This window comes from Neomonachus schauinslandi, chromosome 4 (assembly GCF_002201575.2).
Source record: "Neomonachus schauinslandi chromosome 4, ASM220157v2, whole genome shotgun sequence".
Classification (NCBI taxonomy): Eukaryota; Metazoa; Chordata; class Mammalia; order Carnivora; family Phocidae; genus Neomonachus; species Neomonachus schauinslandi.
In genome coordinates, this window is record NC_058406.1 from 63,246,688 (window position 1) to 63,268,009 (window position 21,322).

The 21,322-nt window shown below is 42.3% G+C and overlaps 1 protein-coding gene across 1 annotated transcript in view; it reads left to right on the forward strand.

The window, feature by feature from the left end:
• Window positions 1-21,322, forward strand: part of AK5 (adenylate kinase 5) — a 238,586-nt gene that overhangs the window by 168,521 nt on the left and 48,743 nt on the right. The window contains exons 9-10 of the mRNA XM_021678135.1: window positions 10,816-10,858; window positions 16,092-16,136. Of these exons, the coding sequence (XP_021533810.1) occupies window positions 10,816-10,858; window positions 16,092-16,136 (88 nt within the window). The remainder of the gene's footprint in view (window positions 1-10,815; window positions 10,859-16,091; window positions 16,137-21,322) is intronic.

Genomic DNA, 21,322 nt, shown 5'->3' on the forward strand with positions numbered 1-21,322 from the left:
TCTGACCCAGCTGCTGGGTTGGCCAGAGCCGGGTGGTCAGTCTAGGATGGTCTAGCAGCAGAGTGGAACTCTGCTCCACATGGTCTCTCATCCTTAAGCAGGCTGGCCTGGGTTTGTCCTCATGGCAGTGGCACGGGACCAAGAGAGGACATGGCAGCATGCAAGGCTCTTTTTTTTTTTTTTAATATTTTATTTATTTATTTGACAGAGAGATAGCGAGAGCAGGAACACAACCAGGGGGAGTGGCAGAGGGAGAAGCAGGCTTCCCGCAGAGCAGGGAGCCCGATGCGGGGCTCGATCCCAGGACCCTGGGATCATGACCTGAGCCAAAGGCAGATGCCTAACGACTGAGCCACCCAGGTGCCCCGGCATGCAAGGTTCTTGATGTGTAGCCTGAGAACTGGTACACCATCTCTTCTTCCTCATTCTGAGGGCTGAAGCAAGTCATAAAACTGGCCCAGCTTCAAAGGTGGGAGAAAAGACTCACCTCTTGATGAGGGCATCTACCAAGTGACCTTGCAAGAGGCATGAATGCAAAGAAGAGTGAAAATCTGAGGCCATCTATCACAGACTATTTGATACAATGGTGCAGAAAAGGACAAACATCAAACCTCCTTTCTAACCACCAGTGTGCCTTTTCCCACTCCTTAAGGCAGGTAAAACTATAAAATATTCAGAGCCCTTAATCTTCTTACTTCCAAGTGGGGGGTTGTACAACCTACCTCATGGGATTTGCATGAGAACAGTGAGGTATCTGTGAAAGCACCAGTTGTAGTACCTGGAAGGAGCTCAGCAAATGATACTTCCCTTTGCCAGCAACCCTTGAGTACCTACTGCATACAAGAAAAAAGAAGGTAGCACATATTTGAAGTACAGGACTGGAAATTTAATTTAACTATTTTTGTAGGACATAGGCAAAAATTATTTTCAACATAAAATAATTACTTGACAAATATCTTAGTCTCTACGTGGTAATTCAAAAACAGTTTCTGAATTTGCAGGGGGGGAAAAAACACCTTCCAGACACAAACACAATCCAATCCCTGTAACTTTTCATGATTTTTAACTTTCTTATTTAATGGCACATTTAAGTTGATGCTCAGGTTTTGGAATCAGACAGACCTGAATTTGAATCCCAGCTCACACATTTTTTAGCCCCAATACTCAGGCAGATTTCCATAATCCCTAAAACAGAGCTTCAAATATGTGTAACGGGGATGATAGCATCTCCTTCAGTAGGCTGTTGGTGAACAAATCAAATGAGATAATACCCAATAAATGCAGTTGTTAGTATTATAACCAATATAATAAAATGATAGAAATATTATTTCAGGGTTTAGAAAGTACTGAAATGCCTTTTTTTTTTTTTTAATTGTCTCAACTGCCTGCTTACTTCACCTATTCACACTTTTCCCTGAAAAAAAACAACTATGACAGCGCTGAGCCTTATTGCACCAGCGTGTTGGGGCGGGGAGAGACTTCCCTTCTGTAACTGGACGAGTCTGGAGGCTCATCTGTGAACTGTCAAACTTGCACATCTTACAGTCTATCCCCAGAGACTGTCAGCGCAAATAAGTATCACCACACAGGCGACCATTAAGTAAACAACCACAACAAATTAAATCAGTAATAATGAAGATAAAGTGATCATAATTTATAAAGAAAAACAAGAACAGCAATGAAAAAGCATCCTTCCTGAAAACTGTTAAAGATGGCCAGTTTTAGTACGTGCCACACTCTGTGGGAGCCCCGAACATTTCCGGGCCTTGTACAGTAGCCAGATTCTTAGGATACTGAATTGGAGTCCTCCAGGAGCTCTAAAAACACACTGATTTTAGGTTTGGATTCCAAATACTCTTAACCTTTAACAACTCATTTATTGGAATACTGGTAAGTGCCTTCAAGTATGGGCAAAAAAAAGAAATTCTGTACACTTAAGAGCCATTTTTTTACCCAAGAAAAGATTTTGCAATTCTGGATAAGTTCAACAGGATTCAATGAGGTTGCTTGCACCTGCTAGCAACCTAACTAAAATTGGTTTAAACAATGTAAAATGTTGTTTCCTCCCTTAACCACAGTCCAGAGGTAGATGGTTCCAGAGTTGGACCAGCAGTAGTCACACAGGCCAGACTGGTCCCCCTTTCCCATCTGCCCTCCTCCGTGTGTAAGCATTGCCTCCCTTCAAGGTCTCCAGCTGGCAAGGGCAGCTCCAAACATCTCGTCCTCACATGACCATTTGCAAAAATAGAATGGATAAATGAGCCTGATCCCCAAGTTTTTCCCTCTCTTTTTTTAATAGGGAGGAAATCTGTCCTCTGAAGCCCAGAAACTTGCCTTTCACATCCTGTTGGCCCAGTTTGGGTCACAATCCTATGCCCATAATGCAGAGGATGGAAAAGCAAGGATCTGGCGTCTTCAGTGTCCAAGGAGGGAGGTGGCTCTGCTTGCAAGAAAGTGGGTTGTTGAGTAGGCATCTAAGAGTGTCTGCCAAAGGGAATTAGTGGGGAGGGCAGGGGGGTGGCCCTGGAAGTGTTCTGGAACCACCTATTCTACCTTCACCAATAGGAGCTCCATTCTTCTCTGCTTTAGATATTAGGCTTCCATATGAAATTCTGTTTGAATAAAAGCTCCCATGGATAAAAGTCATTTACAGCCCTTTGTTTTAGCACATGCTCAAATACCTAATAGACTTGGTGGGTCGAAACTGTTTGCTCACTGTTACTTTCCAAGCATTTTGAACCATTCTTAGCATATAGGAAGAGTTTGTGTTAATTTCCTATTGCTGCTCTAACAGATTACCACAAACTTGGTGGCTAAAAAGAACACACGTCGATTATCTTAACAGTTCTAGAGGTCAGAAATCCAAAGTGGATTTCACTCAGCTAAAATCAGTGGCCCAGCAAGATCTCATTCTCCATCAACCCATGTCTACACATTGTTTCTAGTGGGAAGAACAATTTTTTGACCTGCCTCTTTGATTCACAGCTCCCACCTGGATGTCATTAGTTCCTCCTTGCTGTATGTCCCACAGCCACCATCTAACCCTGTTCCACTCCCCACCTGGCCTCACCCTCTAGAACCTCAGGGAGATGGACATGGACATTCAAGTTGGAGAATCATGAAAGTGAGAGACCTAGAACAAGGTTGGAGCTGGACTCTGGATTTAGGGGTGGTCTTTGGGAAGCCGTTTGTTGCCACTGTCATGGTGATAATCAAGAAGGGCTTCAGAATGTAGAGAAGCATGGGGGTGCTCCCATGATGAGCAAAGAACTCAGAGGTTAGAGGGATGGGAGAGGGGTTGTCAAAGAGTCCTTTGAGCCCTCCACTTGCTCACTTCACCCCACCTGCCTCCCCTCAGTCTTAGTTCCTTTTTAAAGAAAGATGGTGGTGGGAGGGACAAAGGATGACTCCCCTGGGCAATATTTTTTGCCCTGGAAAACACATGAACACATATATATATAGCAGGTGTTGTTCTAATAATTAACCCGATTTTCCATTTTGCTGAGAGTAACTCATAAGGAGAGTATATTATGATAGCACCTAACAAAGTGCTAGAGACAAGCCAGTGTGCTCTGTAGTTCCCAATGGTCGAAACTAAGCTTTGCCATTTTATCTCCATTTTATAAGGAATCAGAAAACAAAGGGGTAAAGGCCAAATAACTCTCCCCAGTAAGACTCTAGTCAGATGCGACTGTGAAGATGTCGAACATTAACTTTAAATGAGAGGAAGTCAGGAGCGCCTGGGTGGCCCAGTCGTTAAGCATCTGCCTTCAGCTCAGGTCATGATCCCAGGGTCCTGGGATCGAGCCCCACATCGGGCACCCTGCTCAGCAGGAAGCCTGCTTCTCCCTCTCCCACTCCTCCTGCTTGTGTTCCTGCTCTCGCTGTCTCTCTCTCTCTGTCAAATAAATAAATAAAATCTTAAAAGAAAAAAAATAAATGAGAGGAAATCAGAATGGGAATTTTGCTCCTCACCAGCAGCCTGACCAAGCCCTGCTTAACAGCGGTGCTGCATTTGGCCTACAAAGACAAGATCCAAGTTGTCTTGCATGGTCTTCTAGCAGTAAGGTGAAAACAGGAAGTTGTAGGAAAGCCTTTTTCTTTAAAATTTTTATTAGAGACACCAACACTTCAATTTATACATAAAAGAAGAAAAACACCATTCCTCCTAGAGAACTGGATCTGTAAACCACTATTTAAAGTAGCTCATGTAGAGAACTTGCAATTTAGTAAGACTGGAAGAAGGTTAGCCTAGCATCCCCTATGTTTTTTTATCCCTGTTTACTCAATTATACAAGTACTTCCACAGCAAGCAGACCTCTAATTGTGTATATCTCAGTGAAAGAGAAATGACACTTGCCGTAAAATAAATTCTTGGGTGTAACTAAATTACACACCACTTCCCATACATTTTTTTCTTTTTCCAAATTGCCCATTACTTTAAATGAAAACATACTTTTGAAAAGAACTGTAAACACTCCAAACATTTCTAAAGGACCAGTCTCCCCTCTTCCTGTTGATAAAATGCCATTATGTTTCTCTTTGCCAATGTTCCCCTGCGGAAGATCCAAGGAATTTCAAAACTTCATTCACAGCTTCCCAGTGAACTTGACAATTTCACTTTCAAATCCCTTGGTAAGCACGACCCAGCCTCAGTTACCCTTTTCGCAAGTGAATCCCTCGTCCTTCCTACTCATGTGACACCAGGAGCATTCACTACACCCGCGCATCGTGTCATGTAGCCCCTCGTTAGACTCTGTGCTCCTGCGCTGGGTACGCGGACGGGTCCTGGCGGTTCATCTGCGCAGCAGGAGACACATCAGAACACAGGCTTGGGAACCAGGAAACCCCCCTCGCTGGGGCATCCTTCACAGTAACAGAAGCTTGCTGAGCCTCAATTTCCTCATCGGAACAATGGGAAATATCAAACTTGCGCACCTCCTCGTGTTTTTCCGAGGATCGGATGAGATCATGCACATTAAAAACACTCTAAATACTGGCAAGTAGCAAGTCCAATAACTTTTTAAAATCGTTCACACGAGGTGTTCACTGTTTCTGGTTTTTGTTTTGTTTTGTTTTGTTTTGTTTGATTTAAAGATTTATTTATTTATTTGACAGAGAGAGAGACACAGTGAGAGACGGAACACAAGCAGGGGGAGTGGGAGAAGGAGAAGCAGGCTTCCCGCAGAGCAGAGAGCCCGACGCGGGGCTCGATCCCAGGACTCTGGGATCATGACCTGAGCCGAAGGCAGACACTTAACAACTGAGCCACCCAGGCACCCCTGTTTTTGGTTTTTAACAAGAAAGATTCCAAAATTTTCATTTTCAAGTTACAAGATGGGGAAATAGCCTGGGATTGTTTGGGTTGTTCCTTTTTGAATGATTATTTCTTCCTGTTAAGATTCTGCTTCTCAATGAAGATGACCCCTTCTGAGAACTGCAGAACATTTTGTGCCTCAAACCCATCCCCACCTTCCTGCTCTTGCGTCTTAGAACCAGTGATGGAGGCGTTAGAGCAGTTTAAAAAGAAACCCAGGAAAATCCTCATATGCTAGCGTTTCATGGTCCACGATCTCTTCCAGAATTTGGGTCATCTGCTTAGTACTAGTTGAGGTAAGAAAAATTTAGAAAAGACTGCTCCTCACATTCGTTTCGGAAACTAGAGAACCTCTTTGAAATCCATTTTGTTGAAACTTGACGTTGGTATCTGTGCTCAGTGTCAGAGAAAGAAAACAGTCTTTCGGCGCGCCTGGGTGGCTCAGCCGTTAAGCGTCTGCCTTCGGCTCAGGTCATGATCCCAGGGTCCTGGGATCGAGTCCCACATCGGGCTCCCTGCTCGGCGGGGAGCCTGCTTCTCCCTCTCCCAGTCCCCCTGCTTGTGTTCCTTCTCTTGCTGCCTCTCTCTGTCAAATAAATAAATCAAATCTTTAAAAAAAAAAAAAGGAAAAGAAAAGAAAACAGTCTTTTCTTTACAGCATTTGTGAATTTTAGGGCAAGAAATTCATCTTAGCTATGACATTCTGTTGTTAAATAAAGCCTCTTTCTCATAATCCCATTTGAAGCTCTATACATTTTTACACCATGAAACACACACACACGCTGTTGAATACAAACAAGAACTAGGGAGACACCCCCAAAATGACCTAGTACTTCTCCTTCCTTCCCAGGGGAGCTTTCGTTCTGTGGTCCCCAAAAAGATTTTTTTTTAAGATTTTATTTATTTATTTGAGAGAGAGCTCCCGTGCATGAATGGGGGTGGGGGTGGAGAGAAAAGCAGACTCCCCACTGAGCAGGGATCCCAACGCAGGGCTCCATCCCAGGACCCGAAGACCATGATCCAAGCTGAAGTGAGATGCATAACTGACTGAGCCACCCAGGTGCCCCCCACCCCCAGAAGGATTTTTAAACATCAACACTATCTACCTAAGGAGGGGCGGTAGGAATATCTGATGACATGACCTCACCTCCGAGACCAGTGAGAGGATACTGAGAAGGAAACACAGGTTGGTATCAGGGCCCTGAGGGCAGCAGTGGAGGCCCAGGCACACCCCATCCAGCGGCACACAGAACTCCAGTTACGTCATTCCTCACGCACAGGGTCGCAGCGAGGGTCCAGTGAGATTCTATCGGCAGAAACGCTTCCAGAGCTGGAAGGCACTTGGCATTATGACCTGATCTGCTTGTGACAATGCCACACAGAACTGGTCCTGCAACCAGGAGCACACATCGTGCTGCGGTCAGAACAGGCTGCAGGGTGTCCTTTCTTAGGATTGGTGAACCCATCTGGGAGGCGATGTTGCTCTATTTTGATCTCTCCCCCCTCCCCATTTCAATAATTCAAGGAATTGGGAGTGACAGACATCCATAGCACAAGGTGGTGATGATAGGAGCTCTGACCCGAAAGGAAAACATATACACACCCCAGCTAGCTGCTCTTCCTACTCGTCATACCAGAATCTAGCCTTGCAAAGGCAGTTCCTTGCCTGCACATCCACACAGGGAAACAAAGTTGAAAGCCAGTTGCTTTTGCTCTCCTTATGGCTCTGGCTTGACTGGAGGACGAGAGATCTAGACCACAACAAATCCATAGTTCAAACCCAGTTTCCCATAAAACCACAAATCCTGTCTTGAGGTTCTAGCCATGTCACTTCAACAGGATTCTTGATTTCTCCTCCTCAGTTACCAACGTACTCTCATAAATATAGCCCAAGGAGATGTGGTTCCCTGAACTTGGTTTTGTGTGTTAGTGGTTTGGCTGCAGCTTTTCCTATCTTCCCCAGCATTAATCACCTCATTGCAAGGCTGTCTTGGCTCCATATGTGTGACTCATAATTGATGCTTACATAAAATCTGGGCCAATATTAGTACTATTTCTGTCCATTTGTTCCGATTTGGTATTCCACGTTATGCCCCCAAAACTTAGTTTAATACTGTAGAGAGTCACCTCTGTCTCCTTGTACCCACAAAGCCCAACCTCACAATTCAGACTTACAGGCGACAGAAGGCTGACTAGATGGAGGACTACACAGTGAAAGGCTGTATGTAACACAAGGAAGCACCCACGGGCACTCAGAGGGGAGCTCGGGGGTTCATGGGGCTGTGCTTTCTTGAGGGCGGCCTCCCTGAAGAGGCAGCTCCAGTGTACTCGCATAGAAACACCTGAGCAGGTATTTCTCAAATAAGCTTATAGAGCATTTTGCTTCTTACAGAACTGATGTTCTGAATTAATGCCTTTCATGCAGAACACACCTCACATTTGAAAAGAAAGAGAGGAGACTTAGGGCCCCCAGGCTCTGTATGGCAATTTTTTCGCCAAAACAGAACCAGAAGAGTTGGCCTTTCATTAGTTGTTGTTGTCGTTGTGTGTGTGCCCGTGTGTGTGCATGTTTAAGATGCCAGATTAAGTGTGTTTACAAAAGATTCACATAGGAATCATGACGTTTATTGAGCCTCACTGGAAAGTAACACCCTCCCATCCAACATCCCATTTACCTGGGCTTTCACGTCAGTGAATGCAGTGTGCCCCATTCCTGGCTCCACTCTGCTCCAAAAACCTGTTCACTATCAATGTTTTCATGGAAATCAAGCTGGGGCCCATTTGAAGCATTTGGGCAAACAGACTAGAAGGCTATGAATAAGAACAATGGATAAAAACAAGTCAGACTCAAGAATCCAAATAGAAGTGAGACAGGTGAGACAGGTGCATTGTTTTATGAATTCACATGAACCTTGATCAGTCTCCTAAAGCCTGACAGCCAGGTAGAAGAAAGATCTGAAGCAGTTTAGCCTGTAAGAGGGGTGTAAGTCTGATACGTCAACAATAATATTAAAAATCGAGGGAGAGGCCTCCCTAACACTACCTGGATATGTTCGATAGCTGTTTGACAAGCAATCAGCAGAGTCTGATTGAACAATTCTTTTCCGGCAGAGGCTACTGAGCCGCTTTCTATGTAGATGCATCTTAGGCAAACATATAACTGCTTCGAACGGGTCTCTGTCTCAGGTGGGCTTCCCTAGAAGCAAAACCTGAAATGAGGATTCTTTAAAAGTAAGTTATTAGGCAGTGCTCTTAGGAGAGGGAGAGAGATGCAGGATAGGGCGGGGGTAAGAGCTAAGCAAGGATGGGATCCCGGCTGGATATTAGCTTCAGCCTGATCTCAAGGGAAACTTATAGCAGAGTCATCCCAGGTTGAGGGTGGGGCCAGACTTCTGCGAGCCCTTAGCCACCGCTGAGGGATGAGTGCACCAGGCAGGTAGTAGCAGGACACTAACAGATCCGTGGTGGTCGTTAAGTTGATGGGACTAAATCTCTAGGAGCCATGCTATGTGGTAGGAGATGTGGTTCTCATCCTAACCCTGACTTCACTAAAGACATGATGCTATGGCCATGGGCCCCTCAAATGACCTCTGTAACCATCAATTTCCTCATCTGTAAAATGGGAGAAGGGATGGCAGGGTTGGATTAGATGATCTCTATAATTCCCAGCTCCGAAATGCAATTATTTGAACAACAGAAGTAGGGGTAGCCTCACTGAGGAATAATTGACATTCTTCCTATTTATGGAAGGAAGTTAATTAATGTAAATGTGTCCCTGAATGACCACTCCATTAAAAACTCTTCTCTCACCTGGAATAGCTCTGGATACACAGGCAAATCTAAGAAGACAAGCAGTAAAGTTGCCCTGAAGGCGTATGTTCTAAAAAGGGATGGCAAGGCTCTGTTTTCAAACAAGTACTCTCAGAGCAGTTAACCTCAAGGGAGCATTAATGCAACCAGGCAACCTCATTTAACTGACTCCTACATCAAAGCAAATTAGAAGCAAGAGGCTGGAGTGAAGCGTGAGCCACAGGCTGTCCCTGCAAAATGGCACCACCTCTATGAAGAGCAGTTGGGCAAAATCTGTCAGTTCTAAATACATTTACTCTTTGACCACACAGCCCCTTCTCCGTGAATTTATCCTGCAGGCACATGTGTATGAAATGAACTTTACATGAGCTTATTCGCTGTGCTACTTTTTCCAAAATAATCCAAGATCAGAAACAACTCAGTGGTCCATCAATGAAAGACTAGTTTGGGGCGCCTGGGTGGCTCAGTCATTAAGCGTCTGCCTTTGGCTCAGGTCATGGTCCCAGGGTCCTGGGATTGAGCCCCACATTGGGCTCCCTGCTCAGCGGGAAGCCTGCTTCTCCCTCTCCCACTCCCCCTGCTTGTGCTCCCTCTCTTGTTGTGTCTCTCTCTGTCAAATAAATAAATCAAATCTTTTAAAAAATAAAATAATAAAATAAAGGACTAGTTAAAAAGAACAACTGTGGTAGCTTCCATACAATAGAATACTGTACAACCAAGAACATTATGGTTGGACATGGAAAGTTCTCCCGGGTACATCGATAAGTGAAAAAGCAAGGGGAAGAACAATATCATTCTAGATCAGTATGTATATTACAAACATATATGCATGTATAATATAAGTGTGCTCCTTTCTGTATGCAAAATGGAGGTAACAAGATTATATATTTATAGTCAAATGTATCCTTAGGTATCTGGAAGTTGTTTTTTATGTATCTGGAAACAGATGCAAATAAAAAACTTCTAAGAGTGGTTACCTATATGGAATGAGGGAGTGGGAAAATGGGATGGATGGAGACATAAGTAGAAATTAGAATTCTTACCAAATGTTTTTATAAGTTTTCATCCTACATTTTTTCCCCAACTACCACTGGTTCTCCTGTAAGGAAAATGCAGCTGCTGCTTGATTAAAAAATAAAATAAAATAAAATAAATTTAAAAGCGGGTATCAATCAAAGCTGGTCCTTCCAATTTCCCTTATTTCATGCTTTAGTTTTCAGGATTGGCCAGTGGCTAACCGTATGACTCACAATGCTGAAAATACTTCCTATCTGGCACTCTGCAGAAAGTGTGCCACGTCCAATGTTAAACCACAGAGTTGTTTGTTAAACCACCGTGACTATACCCATCAGTGAGCTTTGGGTACTGAAGAGTGTTGTCTTCTTCAAATCAGCTTTTCTAATCACAGATAGATCATGCACCAGGAAAATGAGGTGCGATACTGTACCAAGTGGTACAAGAACAGCATGAACTCAGGTTTCGATCTGGGCTATGTCCCTCACTTCTACGTGATCGTGGGCAACTTCTCAAACTCTCAGTTTCTTCCTCTGTAAAAGGCAGACAGTAATAGTGCCTCCTTCATAGAGTTGTTTGGAAGGTTAGGTATGTTAACGCATGTTGGCAAGAAACTTAGCACAATACCTGTTGGTACTGTCATCTAATATTTTGATCTTTTTTTTTATGTACAGGGTGATGACCAGTTAAATGTATTTGGAGAGGACACTATGGGAGGTGAGTTTCCTTTACTGATCAGACCAAACTTGTGTTTTAGTAGCTTTGAGCATGTCTTCTTTATTAAACACCAACCGAGAGACAATAAACTACGAACAGCATGCACTTTTCCCTTAGCCAGGCTCCACGATTCAGACTGGAACTCTTGGGATCTTTCCCCTCTTGGTCCATGCAAAGAACCAAAGGGACACCTTACTTAGAGATGCATTTCCCGACTATCCAGAGAACATGACCCTCGACATGCTCAGTGAAAATAGAATGTTCTGGTAAAAATATGTCTGGGAAACACTGAACATTCAATCCCCTTTGGAAGAGGTACACGTAACAGCATAGCAAGACTCCCACAAGTCTTGCAATAAAGACAGCTGGCTAACTTTAATTTAACATTCTTCAGATTTATTGGAATTCAAAAGTCTTTTTCCTGCATAGTAGTTACTAATCTGCAGTGTGCTGTTGGGATGCAACCTAAGAAACACCCAAATTATCCTGCTTTATAACTGTTGTCATGTCAAAAGTCTTGCAACAACTAAAAAATCCAGGGTTAACTGGCTACAAATGGAACTGAAAGTAGATAAAACTATGTGAATTTGAGAATGTCCAAAAGAGATAAGGTTCCTGATTGCCCTTAGGTAAAGTACCTTCTAACATTTCCACCCGGTAATAAATGTTGCTGTAATTTGGTTCATGAAAATATGTTTGTATTGACTGTGAGCACATACAAGTAAGTGATCTGGCTTTCCAAATAACCCCAGCTCTAATTCTACACTGATCCATGAGCATGAGGTGGTAGATAAAGTGCCATTTGATGATAATGGCTATAGCAGTATTGAAAATCTCAGTTACCAAATGACATCATGGTGATTCATGAGGAAAGGTGCATACACATGAGCCAAGTGCAAATAATCAACCTAGTCCCAACTGGGTAGGGACTGATTGATTGTTTATTTAATAAAGTTTCCCTTTTTCCTGGTTATAAGATTACATGCATTCATTGTGGAAATTTTTTTAAGGTAGAAAATAAGAGCCATCTAAAATCTTATGACCTCTAAATAATCATGGTTAACATTCTAGTATCTTTTATTCCAGTGTGTTTGCTATATACTTTTTACATAGTGGAGAATACATGTGTATATACAAATGTTATTCTTTTTGTGTATATCATAACATAAGCATATTCTCATGTCATTACAAACTCTATAACATTAACTCGTGATGACTACACTGTATAAATGTTTCATCATAGGTACAACTATACCTAATAATAACCACAGACACTTTCCTAGATTGCAAATAAATTAAAAGTTGCTCCACTTCATATAGAATTGCTGAATCACTATATTGTACACCTGAAACTGATATAACCCTGTACGTTAACTATATGGGATTTTTTTTTTTTTAAATCATTGCTCAGCTTCAAAAAAGGAAGCTGGAAGTCTAGAGGACATGAGATGACCATCTGGTCCACGAGTTAAAAACACCAATGTATGTGCCTTTAATAGAAAGCTCCAGATAACATAGGATTTTTCCAGTCACTGTAGGTTATTCTGTAAAGAGACTGCAGCATCTCTTTGATTAGAAAGAATAAAAAAATTTCATCCCTCAGTCTGAAAACCAAATGTTTCCAAAAACCCCAAATTCACATCTTTCCTCTGATTTTAGCTTCCCTGTCCCCTTCCCTCTTGTTCCCAACCCAATTCTTCTTGTCCCATTCTCTCTCTGGAATTGGGTCTTTCCTTCAGCTAATAGTGGATTCCAGCAAAAAGGTGGCATTGTGTATATAAATGAAGCATCCCAATTCTACTGAAAAGCAAATTTGATAACTGTCAGAGGAGCAATCTAGCTTTCAAAAGTACTTATCATCTACATCAAATGTGAAGTGGAAGTCAGAGTCCTATCAGTTCATTTTAAGTGTAAAGACTGCAGTTTTGTCACCAAGATGGGAAATAAAAACCTTGTACTCTCTCCGGGTAATCGCTTTCCCTCTGTCATTTTAGTCAACTCACACCCATAGGATGAGCAAAAGCAGCAGCTTCCAGAGCCAGGAGAAGAGTCCAGAGCTCCACCTAGACTGAGAACTCAGGGCTGGCTCCACCCAGGCAGGCCCCTCCCTCCTGGGTCTCCCCACTGAGGGGCTGCTCCAGGAACTTCCATAGCCCAGGGTCTGAAATGCACAGCCCAGGGGACCGGCGTTCCAACAAAAGCACCAAATATGTTTGAACTTCAGAATCTTTACTTTAAAACTTCATGCATATTTTCCATGAAGTGAAAAATCATGATATCCTACATCCTAATATATTACTGTCTATTCAGCATATATTGTAGTTTGAAAAGCACCTCCCTTAGCGTAAGGGTTAACAAGAATCGTAAAGTCTTCAAAATTATCTTCAGTTACTCCATCTGCAGTCACATATGTCCAGCTGAGGGAAGCATCTAGTCTCAGATCTATTTTGTTTGTCCAGCATGGTGCTCTAAAAATTTGACTTTAGATGTTAGAGCTTGTTAGCTATAGTTCACAACACTCCATGCCCACCCACCTCACTGGTTTAGAATCTTTGCCTGGCCTTTGCCTAAGCGCATCCAAGAAACTCTTTCTCAAGTTCTTTGTGGAATCAGCCTGCTGCCCCCACCCCCACCCCTGCGGGTATTAAACTAAGCTGCTCAGACAGGAGCCAGTCCCAGGATTGACCTAACGTGGTGACATCTTCTGAGCCTCCTAGAGCCCGCTTCTTCAGCTTTTCACCATCATTTGTTCAGGATGGCCTCTCCGTTGGAGCAATAACCCCCTTAGTGGTTTGTGCAGATTCCCCCTATGAACTTCAGAGCATCCTGAACTAACCTCCTTCTTCTGTGCTGTTGGTCTGCCCCCAAACTCTGTGACCCTCTCCTGGGACAGCTGAGTAGGCAGTCCAGTCTCCATAACGAAAGCCCCATGGCCTTAAAGCCAGGGGGAGTTTTTGTTTCTGCTCTTCTCTGAAACATTCTTGGGTAGGACAGCTGTTTCTTCTGTCCTCTCAGGTCCTCACTCTAAACACTTTTTTTTTTTTTTAGTTTGAGGATCCCCTGCTTCCAGGCTCAAATGGTAACCACTGGCTCTTTCACAAAGCCATTCCCAATTCAAGTCTGGGGCTGTGGTCATCTCTTCAAGTAACCTCACTCTTACCCAAGGTCTCTTAGAATTTTGGTTTACTTTAGATATCTTAAACGTGCAGGGCTCCTGGGTGACTCAGTCAGTTAAATGTCTGACTCTTGATTTGGCCCAGGTCATGATCTCAGTTCAGGGTCGTGAGATGGAGCCCGGTGTTGGGCTCTGCAATGGGGGTGGAGCCTGCTTAAGATTCTCTCTCTCCCTCTGCCCCTCCTCCTTCTCTAAAAAAAAAAAAATATCTTAAACATGCAAAAATAATTGCATCATAATTTTAGCCAAGAGACAAATGGGACCGTTTCCTCCTGTGGTCCATTCATTTACAGGAACCACAAAATCATAGGTATTTGAAATGAGAGAGACATTAAAGATCACTACTTTACTTACAACACCTTTACTTTACAGATGGAGAAACCGAAGTACAGGGAGAGGAAGTCACTAGCCTAGGTCTAGTCAGTTGAGCACAGGAGAAAAAGTATAGCTATTGTCTACCCATCCTTCATGGCCAGCTACTACACCACATGACAACTGGAAATCTTTTAGGGCTCCACAAACTCTGGAGGGTTTTGCACTTTGCCAAAAATTTCTAATCATTCCCTGCTTTGAAGTAATAGTCCCCCTCTTACAACTGTTGCTGGGAATGCAAACTGGAGCAGCCACTCTGGAACAGTATGGAGGTTCCTCAAAAAGTGAAAAATAGAGCTATATACTATGATCTAGCAATTGCACTGCTAGGTATTTACCCAAAGGATACAAAAATATGTATTCAAAGGGGTACATGCACCCTGATGTTTATAGCAGCATTATCAACAATAGCCAAATTATGGAAAGAATCCAAATGTCCAGCAACTGATGAATGAATAGAGAAGATAGATAGATAGATGATAGATAGATATAATGGAAAATTACTCAGCCATAAAAAAGAATGAAATCTTGCCATTTGCAACGACATGGATGGAGCTAGAGAGTATAATGCTAAGTGAAATATTATTTCACTCATATGTGGAATTTAAAAAACAAAACAAACGTAAGGGGGATAAAAAAGAGAGGCAAACCAAGAAACAGACTCTTAACTATAGAGAACCAAACTGATGGATACTGGAGGGGAGGTGGGTGGGGGATGGGTGAAGTGGGTGATGGGGATTAAGGAGTGCATTTGTAATGAGCACTGGGTGTTGTACGAAAGTGATGAATCACTAATTTCTACACCCAAAACTAATATTACACCATATGTTATCTAACTGGAATTTAAATAAAAACTTGAAAAAATAAGTATATAAAGTAGTGGTTCCCAAAATTCAGTCCTCACTCTCACCATCTTTGTGATTTTTTTTTTAAGATTTTATTTATTTATTCATGAGAGACAGAGAGAGAGAGGCAGAGGGAGAAGCAGGCTCCCAAGGAGCAGGGAGCCTGATGTGGGACTCAATCCCAGGACCCTGGGATCATGACCTGAGCCGAAGGCAGACGCCCAACCATCTGAGCCACCCAGGCGCCCCATCTTTGTGATTTTTGCTTCATCTCTATACGTATATGACCTATACTAGATATTATTTACCTAATATTTTTCTCTAAGTTGGCTCACTTATTATTTAAATACATTTATTTTAGAAGGAACTTTTATATCACTACCTTAAATGGAAAATAGTATTATTGTCTATAAATAGGAACTGTATTTAAAATATTGTCTTCCAGACTCCCTATTTGTGCTTTAACTCCTCTTTATTAAAAGAGATCAGCAAATGTTAAGGAAAAAATGTAAAATAACACAAAACTGAGATACTTAGAAACATTTTTAAATAATTTTTAAAATAATCTTTCTTTGTAATTCATGCTATTTAATGGCTTATCAGTTTTGCCACCTAAAATTGATAGTTTGTGTTAAAATGAAATAGGTTACCTGGGTCTGGGAATAAGGCTGAAATGGTCATCGGTGCCTATTAATTATGACCTATTAACACATTTACTCAGCTTGGGCTTCTTACCAAATAAAACTACAAGATTTTGGTTTTTACACAACATGAGTAATACAATACCAGGGTTTCAAAACAGTTTTTCTTGCCAGTAACTTAAATTATTCTTACTTTAAAGGTTTCATGGAAGATTTGAGAAAACATAAAATTATTTTCATGATTGGTGAGTAACCACCCTCAAGTTTTCTAATGCAACTGCTAATAATAAACAACTTGGTAGAGAAAAAAGACTGCTCATTTCTCACTCTGCTTTGAAGTCTTGCCCCTTTTTTTGGTTAGGATAATACCCCCGAGGCTTCTGGATTGTTGCTTTCGTTTATGCAGTTTCATATTGTTTTTGGCTTTGTATCTTTACAGCATAGACAAAGTAGGACTCTAAGGAATGTCAGACTCCTGAGTTTAGCTCTACAATAATAAAATACATTATAATCCCATGGGTATGAAGATGTCATACATCAAAATCTAACACACACATTTTCTGTTTGAACAATGAGCCACACTGCTCCCTAAACCTCACTGCTAAATACATCAGTAACCACATATTCCAATATACTTCCATAACCATACCCTGCATTCCTTTTAGCTAATGGTAAAAACGATGTCACTTATTTTATGCCTCATACTATGAAAGTTGCTGGTAAATTAAGTGTGGGATAAAATTCGCTTGGGGTTCACCAGCATTTTCTAAGCACCTACTGTGTTCCAGTTCATCTCATTTAATCCTTCCACAATCCTGTAGGTTGGTGGTCTATCTTTATGACATATCTATTACACAGATAAGGAAACTGAGACTCAGGAAGGTAAAGGAACTGGCCCGAGGTCACATAGCTAACGAGTGTGAGAGCCGGATGTCCAGTTTTCCCCATGGAAATCAATGGGCTTATTTGAGCAACAGTTATAATTGCACAGAAAAGCACAAAATGTTGTCAGAGCACCTCCCAAACTTGGTACTTTTCCCTCTAATGATTCAAGTCTGTAGAAAAGTTAATACACCTACCTTTGCATTTTTCAAAAAAAGTCTATTCATATTCAGAAATAATGAAAAGGTCCACACCTCCTCAATGAGTGGGAAAAAGAAAGGTTACCAGCACCCAAGAAATATAATCGGGTAAACTTAGAATCTTGCACCTTAAAGTCGGGATGTTGCCTTGGAAATCTCTCACTAAATCTCCCTCCTTGTCAGATGAGGAAAATGAGTCCCGGAGAATTTAAGAGGTTTGATCAAGGTCCTTCAACCAGCTGGTGGCAGAAGGGACACCAGGGCTGCAGCTCCCCATCCCAGGCCTCTCCCCACTGCACCACTCAGTTGTGTGGGTTGTGTCCCTGGACTGTCTCCCACATTCAGTCACCCACCCAATACTTACTGAGTATTGGACCCATGTGGGCAGTGAGCAGGGATCACGAGCTTCTGTCCTAGACGGAAAGAAGAACTCATCGAATTACTATCACACACTTAGGAAGGAAACAAAGAGCTGAAACAAAACAACCTGGGTTGAGTGTCTGGGGTAGACGTGGGTGATCAGAGTGATCAGGCAAGGGTTCTCGACAGAGGTGATGTTTAGGCAGGGAACTAAAGGAGGAGGTGGAGCAACCGGAGGATTAACAGAGGTGAGAGGAGGAAGAATTCCAGCCAAAGAGAACGGCCTGTTTTGAATAGTGAGAATTCTGGAGCCCCAACCTGAATTCTTTCTCTGACCTGCTTGCCTCTCATTGGCCTTAGCCATGGGAACTGGATGAACTCTTGCCACACTTTTTACATTCTTTTCAGAAAGTAAAAGTACATTATTTCTACTCCTTAACTGAAGAGAAACTCATCATCGAAATAGCAAAGAAAATTCCCCTTTCCACATAAACTTTAATCACTCTTCTCGGCATCAAGGCCATGCACAATGAATTATACGTTCTGTTCAGCTTTTATCTTAGGGGCCAAATTAGGAAAAGGAGAGGCTCTTTAAACCTGATGTTCAGTAAACAAAGAATGAGCCTTTATTATCACATGGAAATCTGTGGTTTTAATAATGTGGTCCAAAAAAAAGCTTCTAAAAATACTACAGCATGTTTTGTGGTTATTATTTTCCCTAGCAATAATTTTATTTCAGATTTACCCGGTTTAGCACTCACAATTAAATTTTGAAATGTATTTTCAAGTATCACTTCTATCTGTCTACGTATAACTAAAGATCTTGGCTCACCTGTTACCAAGACCTGTGCCCTTCACAAAGTCAAATAGCACAATATAAAATCTTTGGCATCAGACAAAGCTTGAGACCCCCCCAGGGTCCACAGACTACATTCCCTGAACTGTTGCTCTGAATAAAGGTTTTTCTTATGTTAACCAAACTCTCCTGTATTTTAATTTATTGGCCAGTTACTATTCTAGTAAAGATTTCCGCCTACTGTTTGGGCAGTAGAAGATACAAAACCACTGTGATATGAGGAAAAATGATTGTTCTTCTTTTAGGGTATTTACTGGACTCTGCTTGAAAATTAACGCCTTAGTTGTAAATACTTCCTTGACAGATGGCGGAGTGGTATTTTGGAGCTGTATTATTGCAGGTCAGTTTGAAGCTCGTAAAAATACTCAGGATGTCATAGACACACCCATGGCAGTTTTGATGAGCCCTAATAAACAAGAATCCATCGATTTCAGTGAAACAAGTGTGGTGTTGCCTATACGAGAAGATGGTTGAACTTTTAACTTTTTGAATTATGGTCTTGACATCTACACAAGACACGTGGGGTTGTGGCATTAGCCAGAAACTAGGTTGCCATCCTCGCTGTTAGCTTGAAAATAAAAATCAATATTCCTAAAGCACCGTCCCCCTACTTTAAAGTATCCTCGTTCCCTTTTGTCTGCAGAAAGGTGCAAACTCCTTAGACTGACCTTCAAAGCATTCTCCCCACTGGCCTCCACATGCCTTCCCATTTCCCACTCCAACCCCGCCGTGGGTCTGTGTTTCCAACCCCCCCCCCCTGCGTTATCATGATCTCTTCAACTTCCCTCGCTTTTGCCAGTCCTGTCACTTGAAATGTCTTCTCCCCTAGCTAATGATGCGCCAAGGTCAGGTTTAAGTTCTAGCTTCCTGTGACGTCTTCTCTAACGGCCAGCCTTCTTCCTGTGTGCTCCTCCATTGCTTGTGTCTGCATCGCTCATTTAGATACCCCATAATGACTTAGAAAAACAAATATTTGTTGGGATGATTCTTTAGGAGGCAGTGTGGTCAGTTTCCATAACAACCAAAATAGCAGTTGGAGTTCTTGGACTGGAACTGACAGGCAGGTTGCTGCTGCGTGTAGCTGTTCCCGGCAGGATAGTTCTCAGGTTAATTATGAGCCTAATCAGATGCTCCTGACTCCATTGTAGCTGCTCTCCTCTCCCTGAGAACAGCAACGCCAGCTTACCCCACTCCCCAAAGCCAGGGCAATTTCTTGCTCATTTGCAAAACAGTTTGAAGTCACGGTTAATAGCACTGACCACCGTCTGAGTGGAAGACATGTTCGGGGAAAGTGCACTGTCTGGCCGGAAAGGAAGAGCGGCAAGGGTCGATCTAGTTAGCCCTTTGAATGTGGTGTGAATGTTACCTCTTTGTTCATGAAGAAGGCAGTTCAGTCGCTGTTTCTAGAGAAATACTTTCCACAGGACAGATAAGGGATCTCACAGGATCAGACCAGTGATCAAAAGGATTGGGAAAGATTCTCTGGACTTCGGTAGTTCACACACAAGACATAAGAACTGGGCTGATGTACAAGACCGGGGCTCAGTCATGGCTGAAAATGGAAAACTATTTGGATAGTGTAAAAATGTCCTTTAAAGAGCCTCATTATGTCCCACTAACAGGCTCCTACAGTTTTCACAACCTTTTCTGGTACATTTCTTTCCTTTCTCTCTCTCTCTCTTTTTTTTTAATCTCTTGATCGTTATCTTGCTATTATCCAATCTATTTTGGCTTCTTTTTCCCTTCTGTGCTTTTCATAGCCTGCCTGTGCCCAAAGTGTGACATAACCTGAATTCCCTTTAATTCCTATCCAAAGCTTTGGTAGAAGTGCTTCAATTTGGAAAATCATATGACGTTACAGATGAGGTGTCATGCTAATGGCATTATGGTCAAGACATCATTCTGTGAATATAACTTTCAGGATGTTAGGGACACAGATGGCTTTGTGTACCTTAGCATTAGTACTGATAAACTGCTTTTAAGTAGTAAGCTTTGGGAAGCACTTTTACAATATTTTGTGTTATTCTGTGTATTTTTAACCCAGTGCAAACTGGTCCTATTTATTTCCTTAGGGAAAACTGTAGAAATGAGAATTTTTGCTTAAAGCTCAATATTTTTTTAAAGATTTTATTTATTTATTTGAGAGAGAAAGAGAGAGCACAAGCAGGGGGAGCAGCAGGCAGAGGGAGCGGGAGAAGCAGGCTCCCCGATGAGCAAGGAGCCTGATGAAGGGCTCGATCCCAGGACCCTGGGATCATGACCTGAGGCCAAGGCAGACACTTAACTGACTGAGCCACCCAGGCACCCCTAAAACTCAATATTTTAATGCCTTCCATTATTTCACTATAGCCCTGATGTCATTTCATTGTTGCCCTGTTATCAAAGAACTATGAATTAATTTAATCTTTAGAGAATATTACTTGGGGCCCAGATTAAACATTCTTCATGACATTGATGCACATATCTGGCTAAATAAAAAATGAAAAACAAAACTGATTGTTTTAACTTGAGGTAGCTGTATTAGAAGCCAACATTCATTGAGCACTAACACACACTAGACACTATAAATAATGTTATCTTATTTAATGCTTGTATCCACCCTATGGGGTAAGTACTATCCCCATCCTGACTTTTCAGGTAAGATGTTAGAGAGTTAAATAATTTGCTAAAAAGTGATGGATCTGGGGCTTGAAAGCTTGGATTTTATCATTGGCGACAAATGCTGCCAGTTTATTGTCCTTGAAGTACGGGCTTACTTTGGATGCAGCTGTCTTGATTCACACTGTGGTTTTATAACAATTGCTCCTGTACTATTTATTAGTGAAAGGCAATAGCCTCTAAGTGTTCTAATGAAAATAGGAGACTGCCCCAAAAATACAAAAACACGGGGCACCTGGGTGGCACAGTGGGTTGAGCATCCCAGCTCAGGTCATGAGCTTGGGCTCATGAGCTCGAGCCCTGCATTGGGCTCTATGCTCAGCAGAGAGCCTGCTTGAGATTCTCTCTCTCCCTCTGCCACTGCCCCTCCCCCCGCTCTCTCTCTCCCTCTCAAATAAATAAATCTTTTTTAAAAAATAAAAAAACAGGGGCGCCTGGGTGGCTCAGTCGTTAAACGCCTGCCTTTGGCTCAGGT